The sequence below is a fragment of the Artibeus jamaicensis genome, unplaced genomic scaffold (assembly GCF_021234435.1).
Source record: "Artibeus jamaicensis isolate MK-2021 breed Jamaican fruit bat unplaced genomic scaffold, CSHL_Jam_final scaffold_847, whole genome shotgun sequence".
NCBI classification, from domain to species: Eukaryota; Metazoa; Chordata; class Mammalia; order Chiroptera; family Phyllostomidae; genus Artibeus; species Artibeus jamaicensis.
Window position 1 is genome coordinate 13,939,600 of NW_026522057.1, and position 13,978 is coordinate 13,953,577.

Below are 13,978 nucleotides of genomic sequence, written 5' to 3' on the forward strand. Positions count from 1 at the left end.
TGGGAGAGAAACATCAATGTGTGGTTGCCTCTCATGTGTCCCCTACTGGGGACCTGGCCCGCAACCCAGGCATGTGCCCTGACTGGGAATTGAATCAGTGACCCTTTGCTTCACAGGCCTGTGCTCAATCCACTGAGCTACACCAGCCAGGGCTAAAACATACTTTTAAAAAACTACAGTATTCAGTAATGTAGCAAATCTTTTTAAAAAACAAATTTGGCAGCAAACATTAGCAGACAAATAGATAATACAATTTGTAAAATCTCCAAATGTAATTCTATCCCAACTAAAAATGTAAAGAAACAAAACTCATATTTGTTGTCAACTTGACCTTTTAAAATAGTTATGTGATTAACACACATGAACAGATAAATGGGAATAACAGGGAATTCACTGAACAAATAAAAATGTCTAATAAACATGAACATATATTCAATCTGATTACTAATAAAGAAAATGTCAATGTAAAATGAGTTGTTTTGGCTTTTCCTGCCTATCAGAATAGCTAAAAGTATGAAGATTTAAAATGTCAATATGGGGGAAGAAATGGGAAAAAAGAGAGATATTGATAAAAAAGTGTAAGATGAATAAACTCTGGAGACTGACTGAACAGCATGGTGACTATAGTTAATAATAATATACAGTATACACGAAGTGTGCTGACCCTAGGGCTCCCATGTTCTCAACACACACAAATAGTAACTGTGTGAAGTAAAGGTTGTTAATTAGCTTGATTGTGTTAATCATTTCACAATATATATACACATCAAAACATCACATTGTATACCTTAAATACATACAACTTTTATTTATCAATTAAAGCTCCATAAATTGGAAAAATAAAAACAAAAATAAAATATCCAGTATTTGTGGTATTTAATAAACAAATAAATAAATGATGCTAATGTACAGAAAAGTATACTCTCATAAACTGAATCAAAATGTAATTCAGCCCAGGCTGGTGTGGCTCAGTGAACTGAGCACTGCTGGCCTGCGAACCAAAGGGTCGCCAGGTCAATTCCCCATCAGGGCACATGCCTGGGTTGCGGGCCAGGTCCCTGTTTGGGGGGACGTAAGAGGCAACAGGTCCATGTATCTCGCACGCATCCATGTTTCTCCCCCTCCTTCTCCCTCTCTCCCTGTCTCTCTGCAAACAAAAACAAAACAACAAAAAACACACACTAGCATATACTAAAGTTTTTTATTTACCAAATCCATTAAACCTTGTTAGTAATTCCTAAAGTACCCTGAAGAGAGTTAAATGCTGCTTTTCTACTTCAGAGAGCTCCTAATTTTCTACAAAATAAAACAAATATAAGTACAAAGAGGAGACAGTTTAAAACTATACACTTTTAAAAAGTTAAAACGGGCGCTGGCTGGTGTAGCTCAGTGGATTGAGTGTAGGCCTGCAAACCAAAGGGTCACCGGTTTGATCCCCAGTCAGGGCACATGCCTGGGTTGTGGGCCTGGCCCCAATTGGGGACACATGAGAGCAACCACACATTGGTGTTTCTCTACCTCTATTTCTGCTTCTCTTCCCCTCTCTCTAAAAATAAATAAATAAATAAAATCTTAAAAAATAAAAATAAAAAGGTTACAGTGGTAGACTTTACCACAATAAGAAAATATAAAGTGTGCAAAGATTAATGCAAAAAACAGACTTCTCACTTACCTCCTGTCACAGTATACAAAGATACATTCATTTAACAGAATGGTCCTAAGTGGTCTGTGGCTACCGTGGAAGGATGGCGCCCCTCTCCCAGTTACACAAAGATGTCCCAGACACCAGCTATCTTTTATCTGATTTTATATAAGCACACAGACTAAATTAGAGACTGTTAGTATAACTCCCAGTCTTATTGCTAACACCAAGCAGTGAGAGGCTTGTATCACCTTTTAATACATACGGCAAAAATGCACTCAGTTTATCCAAGGTCACGATGCTCTCCCTCAAATTTAAATTCAAGGGAAGGGACAGGAGGTAAAGTTGGGTGTGTACCAGTAAAAGGGAATGAAAAATACTCTTCGCACCTATGACTGGTTCTGTACAGTTAACTCTTTAGTATCTACTGGAAGCATTTTTAATTGGTATCCGTGAGGGAGGGAGAAAAAGAAAAGGTAAGGCTGTCAGCCCTTGGGAATCTTGCCCCTTTCTACCCGTCATTCACTGAATGTGAGGAAAAGTGTTTCAGCCCCCACTTTTTAACCTTGTTTAATTAAAAAAATCAACATCCAAAGAAAACAACCATTTCTCTATAAACCCTACTCTGAGGTATGAAATACATCAACACTAAACATGAGAAAAATACTTTACTATTTTTTAACATCCTTGATCTCTTATAAAGTGAAAATTTAAAAATTTCTAATAATGTAGGTGAATATTAGCATCTCAAGATGAATAAGAACACTTTTAATTCAGTGTCTTCTGGGCCCTGACTGGTATGGCTCAGCTGGTTGGGTGTGGCCAGCAAAGAGAAAGGTCAGCAGTTAATTCCTGGTCAGGGCACATGCCTGGATTGTGGGCTCGGTCCAGTTGATGGTGCGTATAAGAGGCAACCGATCGATACGTCTCTCTCCCTCTCTTTCGCCTTCCCTCCCCCTCTCTCTAAAAAGAAATAAATAAAACAAAAGTTGAAAAATTAGTATTTACCCCAGCTATGGGGAAAAAACTTTCTAATGATGGAAGAAATACGAGAACTTACAAAGAAAAGAATGAATAGCTATGGCATAAAATATTTAGGTTTCTGTACAAACTTAAAATAAAAATAAACTTGAAGATAAATTAATATTCATAATAAAAGGATTACAAAAGTATCTAAGACCATGAAGACCCAAACAAATATATGATCAAAAAGCAAAAACAGAATTTAGTCATATAAAACATGTTTTAACTTTCTTAATAATTAAAGTGTTAAAACAATAAGTATGCAACATTTATAACTATTAACCTGGAAATATATTTATTTTAAAATATTAAAATCTATTATTAGTAAGATTGGTTGTGAATAAACAAGTAATGTAAACTGTTAGTTGCACTGAAAATTAGAGTATTAATGTTGGCAGACAATTTGGTAATAGCAATAAAGCAATATATAAATGTTAACAGCTGCTAATCCGGTAATTTCATATTCTTGAAAACATTACATGCACAAAGGTCATGTAATGTATGTGGAGCATTATTTGTAATAACTATTTACCACTTGTAATGGTTAGATAAATTGAAATCAACAATGTAGGAATCTTAAACTCAGTTCATTTTCATGTACAGGTATTTTCTCATAGGGAGAATAAAGAGGTAAACAAGCTGTACAGGGAGCAGTGCCCTGCAGAGATACGGGCGAAGATCACTCAAGGTAAGGATGAATCATTAATCCTTCACACCAATTTCTGACACTGTGTTGCCAACCAAGGTGCACAGAAGAGAGTAAGCAGCTGGGGCCCGAAAATCAAGCGTACTGGTTATCAATTAGATGGCATGCAAGGGCAGAGTACAGGCAGGGTGAGGGAGTCCCCTGCAAGAGAGAAACAGTTCCATCGGGGTTAGCCATCCGCAGAGGAAAACAAGCCAAGCAATGCTCTGCTCTGTCAACAACCATAACGTTGTTATCTACTCTTCTATTCTTCAGTAAAAGAGTTGACATCTATCCAAAAAATACTCCTGGAAATCTGGCTAAGAAGTGCACATTTGGGAGAATGAATGTAAAGAATCTTTAATAATGGAGAGTTTTTTTGTTTTTTAATTTTTATTTATTTATTTATTTTCAGAGAGCGGGGAAGGGAGGAAGAGAGGGAAACATCGATGTGTAAGAGAGACATCAAACGGTTGATCAGCGGGCAGCCCAGGCACATACCCTGACCGGGAACGGAACTGATAACTTTTCGGTTTGCGGGATGATGCCCAACCGACCCACACCAATCACGGCAAGAGTGGAGTTTTTTTTAAGGCACAGATTTGATTCAGGATTAGATTCCATTTTAAATGTATATCTGAAAAAACACCCAGCAATATCATGTACCACAAATACACGTCTAACTTCAGTGCACTGGCAGTTCACACCCCGAGAGACCTCCCTTACCACCCAGTGCTCCCGCAGCAGAGGGCGCACTTCTAACCCGGGCTCCCTTCCTCCCTGTGCAGCACTGACCACAGTACTGCCCCCTTTCCTTTGCCAGAGACACTAGCTTTCCTCACATTTAATCACTGCACAGTTTACAAAGGCCTCTGCGTCCATTATCTCATCTAACCCACCCCTCTGAAGAAATTGTTACTATCCTACCTAATAAATGAGGAAACTAAAGTTTAAAAACATGACCTGACTTGAATATTCCCAGCTGGCTAGGAAGTGATAAAGCTGGAACTAAAACCCAGTTATTCAGATTCCAAAAATAGTAAATGCATTACATTGAGGAAATATGTCAGAATTTTCAAACTGCTCAAAAAAAATAAAAAAAACAAAAAACAAAACAACGCACCTTATGCTTTAAACATAATAGAGAAATTAAACTGAAAACCAATCTTGAATCTGAAAGCCATATAGTTTCAACCATCTCCTCCTAAAAGCATAAAACAGCCCCTAAATACATTTCCTCTCCTAAAACCCCTTGGAATATTTTTAGGTGTAAATCATAAAAATCCTAGATTTTGAGAGATCAACCAATGCAGACCCTTTTAGACATGAGGAAATTGAAGCACAGGACTTGTGACTTGATTGTATCCATGACAGCGCCAGTGCCTTCCATCGCAGTACAGTGGGTCTTCAAAGGCCCAGATCACCAGTATTGGAGCAATGGGGTCTTACTGAGAACGCATGAGACAGAATGGGCGAACTACTGGGTAAACTGTCTGACTGCAGCTGGGCACTGACTGCGGTCCAGCAGCCCTTTTGCTCATCTCTTATTGGCTTCCCTTACCTTTTCCAAAACTGCTGTTCCAGACTTTTAACATTCACTGAGGTCCCCTAGCCCACTCTTTTTAACATAGTGCAGATAACTTAACCTATTCTATCAGAAAGGAAGATTTAAAAAAAGAGGGTATCTGCCCTGACCTGATAGCTCATTTGGTTAGTGTGTCATCCCAACAAGCCAAGGTTACAGGTTTGATCCCCAGTGTCAAGGCACATACAAGAATCAACCAATGAATTCATAAATAAGTGGAACAACAAATCGATGTCTATCTCTCTCAAATCAATTAAAAAAAAAAAGAAGAGGTCATCAGACATTAAAAAATCCTATAATGCAGAAATTATGATCTGAGCTTTAGAGTTGAAATACACCTTAATTCCAGATCTCTTCCATTACTTATCTGGTACCTTTGGGACATTTAGTTCATCTCTCTCAGCCATAATTTTTTCAACTGTCAAATGGAAATGACCACAAACTACAGAATTTTTATAAAATTAAATGAAATAACATATGTAAAAGTACATAGATCAGTGTCTGAATCCAAGGCTGGTGACTACTCCACTTCCACTTACATTTGCATGCCTCCCAATGTGTCTTCTCCCCCGTCTCCAAGTTTCCTTTTCAAGGCTCACCTCTCCATGAGCTTTAGATTCTATTTCCTCCCACAGCTTATTATCTCCCTTTTCTCTTGTGCAAACCTTCAACATCTGCCTCTGCTGGCTCCTTTTCCTTTACCTTCAAACAAGTCAAATTTCTACCATCCTCTAAAAATCAAAATCAAAAACAAAATAAAAATAGGCCCTCAATCTTGGCATTTACTTTCTAAACATCTCTCCTAAACCCTCTCTCTAACCCATGGAGAAGACAGCAAGTAATTTACCTTTCAAAACAGATATCATGTCAATTACTTGCTTAAAAACCTTTAATGGCTATCAATTCCCTAATCAAAAACCTAAACTCTTTAGTATTTTGAGTCCTTCATAGCACCTAGCCAGCAACCTTTCCTTTCACCAGCCACTGTAACTCAGCTACTCAACTCCAGGGATTCAGAGACCCCCAAGTATTCCATACCTTTCTAAAATTATATGCATGTTTGCTTATTCAGTTTTTCTGGGCCGAAAATCTATTGTTCCTCTCAAGCTTTCTAGAGGCAGGTATCTGAACCAAAATGTGTTAAAAACCAACTGCAATATCCTCTAGCCATAAAAGACTACTCACCCTTCCCCAGACATATACCTTATACCTTCACATATCCATTCCTATGCTCAACCTGCTCCCTCTGGCTGGAATAGCCTTAATGGTAACTAGTCTCCCTAGTGAATTCTTATTCATCCCTCAAGAACAAGTTCCAAAATCACTTCCTCTGTAATAATCCCTCCCTTTACTGCCTACTGAAATAGAATCATTCAGTCCCTTACCTCACCACAGTTAGGTATTGTCATGCTGTAAGCTTTTCAAGGCAGATTCTATGTGCTCTGACTGGGAATGGAACCTGCGACTCCTTGCTTTGCATGCTGGCACTCAATCCACTGAGCCGCACCACCCAGGGCCCAATTCGAAAGAACCTACGCACCCCTAATGTTCGAAGCAGCATTATTTACAATAGCCAAGTGCTGGAAACAGCCTAAGTGCCCATCAAGAAGTGAGTGGATCAAAACATTGTGGTACATTTACACAATGGAATACTACACAGCAGAAAAGAACTCCTACCCTTCGTGACAACATGGATGGAAGTGGAGAGTATTATGCTAAGTGAAATAAGCCAGGAAGTAAAAGACAAAATACCATATGATCTCATCTGTAAGTGGAACCTAATCAACAAAACAAACAAGTGGGCAAAATAGAACCAGAGACATGGAAATAAAGAACAAACTGACAGTAGCCAGAGGGGAGGGGGATAACGGGGAAAGAAGAGGAAGGGTCAAGTCAAGGAATATGTATAAAGGACCCATGGACAAAGACAAGGGGAGAGGAGTGGAATGAATTGGAAGGTGGGGGGTGGGTAGAGGAAGGGAGAGTAATGGGGGGGAAATGGGGAAAATTGTAATCAAACAACAATAATTTTTTTTTAAAAGATCTACAGAAAGAGTTATGGTAGCCCATGTGAAGATACGACTATTCATCAAAAAACAGTGTATAATGGGACACCAGACTCTCTGACACCAGGGAATCCATCCATTCTATTAGTTTCTTTTTTTTTTTAAACATTAATGTGTGGTTGACCCTTGAACACCCCCTACTTGGGACCTGGCCCACAACCCAGGCATGTACCCTGCCTGGGAATCGAACTGGTGACCCTTGGTTTGCAGTCCGGCTCTCAATCCACTGAGCCACACCAGCCAGGGCTATTAGTTCTCTTATAAACAGCCTTCTCTCCATGCTCCTTTTCCTTTTATAATAGTAGTAACAGTTACCGACTACAAGAACTTAAAGGGTATAATACAACCACTCACTGACTCTACTTGCTTCTGGAAACAACTCCACAAGCTAGGTAGAGCAGGAATTATCCCCATGTTACAGATGAGAAAAAGTTCAAAAAGGTTACCCTTAAAAGTTGCACAGTAAATAAGATAGAATTTTATTCTAGTACATATTTCCTGTCTGACTCCTCTGCCTTTCCACGCCACCCCTAATCAGTCTATAAGCCCCCAAAGGGAAAAGACTTATTTTGGGTTCACTGCTTTATCCTCAAGGTTGGTCTACAACAGCACTTCAAACACAATAGGCCTTCACGAAATGTTTGTTGACTGAATAAATGAATTGCTTTGAAATAAAAAAGACCAACAGTAAAAAAAATACAAGAGAAGAAAGTTCCTTCCAGAGCCCTGGCCAGGTTGCTCACTTGGTTACATCATCCAGACATATCAAGGTCATGGGTTCCACCCCCCAGTCAAGGCACATAATCAACCAATGAACACATAAATAAACAGAACAACAAATCAATGTTTGTTTCTTTCTTTTCTGTCTCCCTTTCTTTCTCTCCCTCCCTCCCTCTTCCTCTTTCTCCAAAAAACAATAAATTAAAAATTTTTTTTAATTCTTTCTATTACTATGGCTTAGAGATTTGAAACAGGCTTCTACTAGTTAAAAAGGCTAGACTAATTTTGACTCAATTGCATTGGCATGTTATACATTTTATCTAAAAAGAATCTAAGTGAGGGAGGGGAAGTACTTTTCTGTTTCTGATGTCACATTCACAGCATGTTCTGACATAAATCTAAGACTTAAACTGCAGGTATGAAACTGATTAAAAGGTTTTACTAAAAGCAAAAACTAAAGGAAACACTTTCTTGATTCTTCACTCTTGGACTAGAAAAGTATCTGAATTTCAGTTCTTTCTTCAAGGTTAGTTCAGCACCAAAGCTGCTGTATATGGTATGTTCTCTAATATATATTTTTTTAATTAAAAAATTATTTATTTATCTTTAGAGAGGAAGGAAAGGAGAGAAATATCAATGTATGGTTGCTTCTCATGAGTCCCCTGCTGGGAACTGGCCTGCAACCCAGGCATGTGCCCTGACTGGGAATCAAACCGCGATCCTGTGGTTTGCAGGCCTGCGCTCAATCCACTGAGCTACACCCGCCAGGGCTAATATATTTCTTAATAAACCTTTAAGCATATGGGAAATATAGAACCTAAAGGACTTGAGACACATGGACATAAACTAAAGGGGGGTAATGGTGGGGTTGGGGGGGCAGGGTGGAGGGGAATGAAGGGGGGAATAGAACAACTGTAACAGCATAATTAATTCAAAAATAAATAAATTAATTAAAAATTAAAAAAATAAAATAAAATAAAAAAATAAACCTTTAAGCAAATATTATTCAAAACCTTTTAGTAACTAAAGCTTTTAATAATAATTAGTCAAAACCTCAGCCTAGGAACTGGCCACCCTTCCCCACCCCTAGGAATACATAAAATTGCCATTCTGCCTAGGTACAAGGTAATCACAGCATACCATAAGACAAAGTAATGGCACCAATGTTCAGTGTGACACTGTCCATAATTCTGGAAACCAGTTCCTTATAAATCAGTTTGTTCTGACTGGAAAATACTTTCATTATTTTCTCCAATATTTAAACTTCAATAAGTCACAAGGTGTTGGTGGTGGTATGATGTGTAACTAACTGCAACAGATGTGAGGCAATGGAAAGACTACTTGACTTAAGTATGGTTTACTGTGCTATTTCCTATCTAGGTGAACTCTTGGACAAGTTACAGAACATTTCAGAGGCTGTAAATCTAACATCTGTCAAGGTTAAAATGAGAAAACAACCACCTCACAGAATTGTAGTGAAAATTAAATTACATAATGTGTATGATGCCCTGGCCAGGTAGCTCAGTTGGTTAGGGCATTGACCCCACATGGCAAGGTTGCAGGTTCAATTCCCAGTCAAAAATCAACCAATGAATGCATAAATAAGTGGAACAACATATCAATGTTTGTTTCTCCCTTCCTCTCTTTCTCTAAAAAAACCCAAATAAATAAAAATTCTGAATAAAAGCTTTAGGAAATAAGACTAGGGGCTGGGAAAAGAATGATACTTTTCTCATTTTATATATATTTTTTACTACTGTACTCTATTTTATTCCCATATAGGCACAGACATATTTCTCCTAAATATATTCAGTATACTCACTATACAATTAACCGGTGAATGCATAAATAAGTGGAACAAATTGACATTTTTCTTTCTCAATCAACAAATAATGATAATGTACATGAGCTGTTTTCAAAAAAATGCTAGCAATGGCATGTTTGAAGATACACAGAACAGTCAATCATTACCAACTACTGTTCCTCAGATTATTTTTCAAACTAGTAGAACAAATCTGTGAGTGCTTCTTCAAAGCAAAGCCAGGAAAACACAATCCCCACTCGTCACCAGATTAAAAATTGAAGAACCGCCCTAAAGACCTCTATCCCTACACAAGATCACCGACAATCCGGAACTGTCAGAGTAAATCACTTCCATTATGATACGAAAGTAATAAAGTACAAAGGGCTTTGTTTGCCTATATGGCTAGGGTTGGAATTTAACCTATATAACTTAAATGACCTTTCCTGATTCTTGTAAAGGAGTCCTGGTTGTCCCCAATTCAGACACTTGAAACCCTAAATCTGTTTTTTAAAAGGAGTATTTGCAATGGCGCTTATAAAGCGTTATCTTAAACTAGTATCTACCAATTCAGTCTTCGGACAGGACATACATAAAGTTACTACTATCTAACGAAGTTAGAGCAAATCCACAACATTCACGTGTTGCACTAAAGGATCTACTACCTCTCCTCTCGCAAACTGGTTTCACACCGATTACCTGGTGAAACAGTCTCCTTTCGCTTTCTAGAAACCACTAAGTTTCTGTGTTCTCTATATAGCACACCCTTCTCTTTATGGACATTTATTTTCTTTCGAATTTTTAAAGCAGAATAAGCAAGAAAAGGATTTAGGGGGCGAGCGGCTGGGAAGCTGGATGAAGTACTGTAATCTTTTTCTGTATGCAATGAATGAAAACGCTGCTCGCTGCTATAAATCACTTTTTCTCCTCTGAGATTCTAGAAATGTACTACCATTGAGCCCATCCGCTTTGGTTCTTTGGTTCCCGGGTTGGAGCTGCGCCGACATCGCAGCAAATTCTATCCCTTCCCAGTTTCCCCGGTAGTAGGGCTCACTTCTTTCCCAAAGGCCATTCCCCGCACGGAAAAAACGCCTGGAGGTACGTGTCTGGAAGCCGCCCGGGGCTGGCGTTTAAGAGTTAGACAATAACCTCGAGGTTTTGAAAAGAAACTCCGTCTGCCTCTCCCTGGCTCCGAAGCTTCCGCTCTGCCTAGCCGGGATGCAGAGGTCTGAGGCTGGACTGGTTTGTAAAATGGACTTTGACCCGATCCAGTTACCGTAACCGGATCCCCAGAGACAGGTCCCAGTCTGGGACTGGCCCCAGGGACGCCCCCGAGGAGGCGACTCCACGCCCAGGCACAAAGACGTACAGCAGCCCAGACAAAAGGGCCCGGGCAAGTAGCCTGGGGCGGAGAGAGAAAGCCTGGGCGAGCCGCGCTCCCGCAGAGGCCACAGCGGGACGGTTGTGGGAGGGCGGAGGAACGACGGCGGCCCGGCCCGCCCCGTCCGCCGCTCGAAGCGACCACAACTTGAGCCATTTCCCACCCCCGAACCGCGACCCGCTGGTGGAGCAAAGAATGTGGCGGGAGCCTAAAACGCGGCCGCAGCCAGACCCCAGGCACTTCCCGCTCACTTTCCTTTGCTTGCAAAACTCACCGGGGTTGCCGCCACAGCCTACTTAGCCTCCCTAGTAGTTTCTCCCGGAAATCCTACTTGGCCCACCGGCCGCCAGCGGCAGCCTGAGCCTTTGGCCCCCGGGAGGGGGGAAATAGGGAGCCAGCCGGACAGTGAGACTTAGGAAGTGTCGCCGCGGGGGTTCACGGAACTTGTAGTCTCCAGCCCCGGCCAGCCGTGTCAGGCTGACAAAATGGCGGAAACCTGTAGCCTTTTGCTCCCCGGGCGCTCGGCCCCCACACGCCGTCTCTGGGCATGCGCCACCCACTGGAACTCCGCTTGGAAAAGAATTTGGTCACCTTTCCTGGTACTGAGGGGTACAAAGGTCTTTTGGACTTGGAAGGACAGAGTTCAATATACTGAGCTTTAGGCAGTGCCTCAGGTGGGAGACAATGTAAGTGTAATGTTTTAGAAAACGGTGCAGCCAGATTCAAGTATAATCACTCCAAAAGAGAAAAAAAGCGCAACAAACTATTGAAGCTGCGCCGACTGAAACTGACTATTGGAAATGCAAAAAATTTTGAAGCAGATTCCCTCACTTTTGTGCATGAGAAGGAAACTCATAAATCATTCTTGACACCCTCCAGCCCATTAAATCCGGTTATTCTATATCCTAAATATTTCAGTTCCTTTCCGTTTTCTCCACTGCCATCAGCTAGAGGAAACCATCACCATCTCTCTTCAAGTCTTGTTATGGGAAAAACTTGATTTTTCTTGCTGATAGAGTAAAGAGTTAAGGATCAGCAAGTCTATTAGCCAGCGTTCAAGCAAGGTTTAAGAAAAAAGTGACAATGTTCACGGAAGAGTTGGAGCCTCATGGAAGTGGCGGTGAAATGCAGTCTTGGGTGGCAGAAAGCAAAGGCAGCAAGAGCAAGGGTGGGAAGAGCATCAGGTCCTTTATCCTGACGACTTACATAGCTTGTGGGAGGGGCGTGAGGGAGTTACTTATTGATTGGTGAGTAAAGGTGGTGCCAGCTTTCCTGGGGGGGAGGGGGGCACTACGTGGGGGACTACCCAAATGTAGGTACTGTATATGTAGGGGGTTGTTACTTGGAATCCTTATCTTGCTCCAGACCCCATTTGTTCATTTTGTTGTAAAACAGATACATGACAAGAGGCAGTTCAAGTTGAGGCAGTTCCCCAAACATTATTTATGGGCTCTTTCTGTAAGCACTAGGGACCCTCTCCTAAAACAGATAGTGACCAGCGGTAGGCAATTAACTGAAGTTGTTTTATGGGTTTTGTCTTTGGTCACTGTAGACCCCCCTCACTTCCTCCTCCCCCAGACCTTGGGATGAAAACACAGTTTCAAAGGCATTCTCCCAGATAGTGGAAATCATACATAGAATTGCAAAGTCTCCCCTCCTGTGCTAGCTAGCAGGGCGTTTCTTATGATGTCAGAACCCCTGGCAATATTCTCCGGCCAGGCTCAGAACTGCTGAGTTAGTGGGTGAGACATGTCTCCCTCCTCCCCGCTGCCTTGGCTTACTGTCTAGCCTACCTAACAGCCTCACTAGTTGCAGGCATTCAGGAGGAAGCGATGCAGGGATATCTCTATGGAGTAGGGAATAGTGAACAAGAGCACCTGCTCCCTTGAGGGTGGTTATGCTTCCCTGGGGTCTGAAAAAGAGGCATTTCAAAGGTGTGTTCATCTAGATGCACAGGGACTGGGCTTGCTCACAGCAGAGGTACCTTTACAAGGGAGGTGATAGGCCTGAGGCCTGACCACCCTTCACCACCTGCCCAGTTAGAATTTATGATCGAGATCCTGTTCCAGACATTTTGTGAGATTACTCTCAGTCAGATTCAGTCAGATTTATTATACAGCCCCTTTTCCGTCCATGTGGATGTACTCAAGTTTGTGAAAATTCATGAATTGGATATGTATACTTTTCTATACTTATCTATACTCTTCTGCATGTATATTATACCCCTAATGTAATTTTTAAAGCTTGCTTTAATTTATTTATTTCTTAGAGAGGGCAAGGTAGGGAGGAAGAGAGGGAGAGAAACATAATGTGTGAGAGAATCATCAAGACATCGCCTCTCGCATGCCCCCAACTGGGGACCTGGCACGCAAACCAGGCATGTGCCCTGACTGGGAATCAAACTTCCAACCTTTCGGCTTACAAGCCGGCACTCAGTCCACTGAGCTACACCGGCAGGGCACTCCTGATACAATTTTTCAAATGGAAAATGCCCTGGGCCAGACCTCTCTTGTCTTCTGGGAGACCAATTAACAACAGTAAAGACTATTTCTAACCATTATTATTTCTGGATTTGGGGCTTATGGGTACTGTTGGAGCACAATGTTAAGAGCAGAGGCTTTAGCAACAGAAACCTGTTCTGCCACTTTCTATCTGAGTACCTTTGGTTAAGTTATTTAAGCTCATTAAGATTTAGTTTTCTCCTTGTACAATTCAAATGTAAAAGTACTTAATATATAGGTGTGAGAATTCAAAAAGTAATGCACATAAGGTGCTCAACACTATACCTGATCAATGTCAAATGCTCAATAAACAATAACCTATGGTGGGTAATATTAGATTTCATCTTTCTACTTTTTTAGGCTTGCAAGTTTTCGACAATGAACACAGAGTCTATGTCATAGACACAGGCTGCAGGAATAAGGGTGTTCATTGTAGCACTATTTGAAATAGCAAACAATAATGATAATATAATAATAATAGAGGCAATCTAAATATCCATCTACTGGAGAATGAGCAAATTAGCCGTGATATAATCATAATATAACATACTACAAAAACAGCTAAAGTGAATGA

At 40.8% G+C, this 13,978-nt stretch overlaps 1 protein-coding gene across 4 annotated transcripts in view; it reads right to left on the reverse strand.

The window, feature by feature from the left end:
- Positions 1 to 13,978, reverse strand: part of PHACTR4 (phosphatase and actin regulator 4) — a 114,718-nt gene that overhangs the window by 73,842 nt on the left and 26,898 nt on the right. The window contains exon 1 of one of the 4 annotated variants that reach the window (XM_037149844.2): positions 11,178 to 11,388. The exons of 1 other annotated variant lie outside the window; for it this stretch is intronic. Coding sequence is in view for 1 of the 3 variants with exons in the window: in XM_037149845.2 (XP_037005740.2) it covers positions 10,577 to 10,594 (18 nt within the window). In the remaining 2 variants the exon portion in view is untranslated. Of the gene's footprint in view, positions 1 to 10,576; positions 10,596 to 11,177; positions 11,389 to 13,978 lie in introns of those variants that run through there. 2 more of the 4 variants (XM_037149843.2, XM_037149845.2) reach the window with 2 other exon arrangements.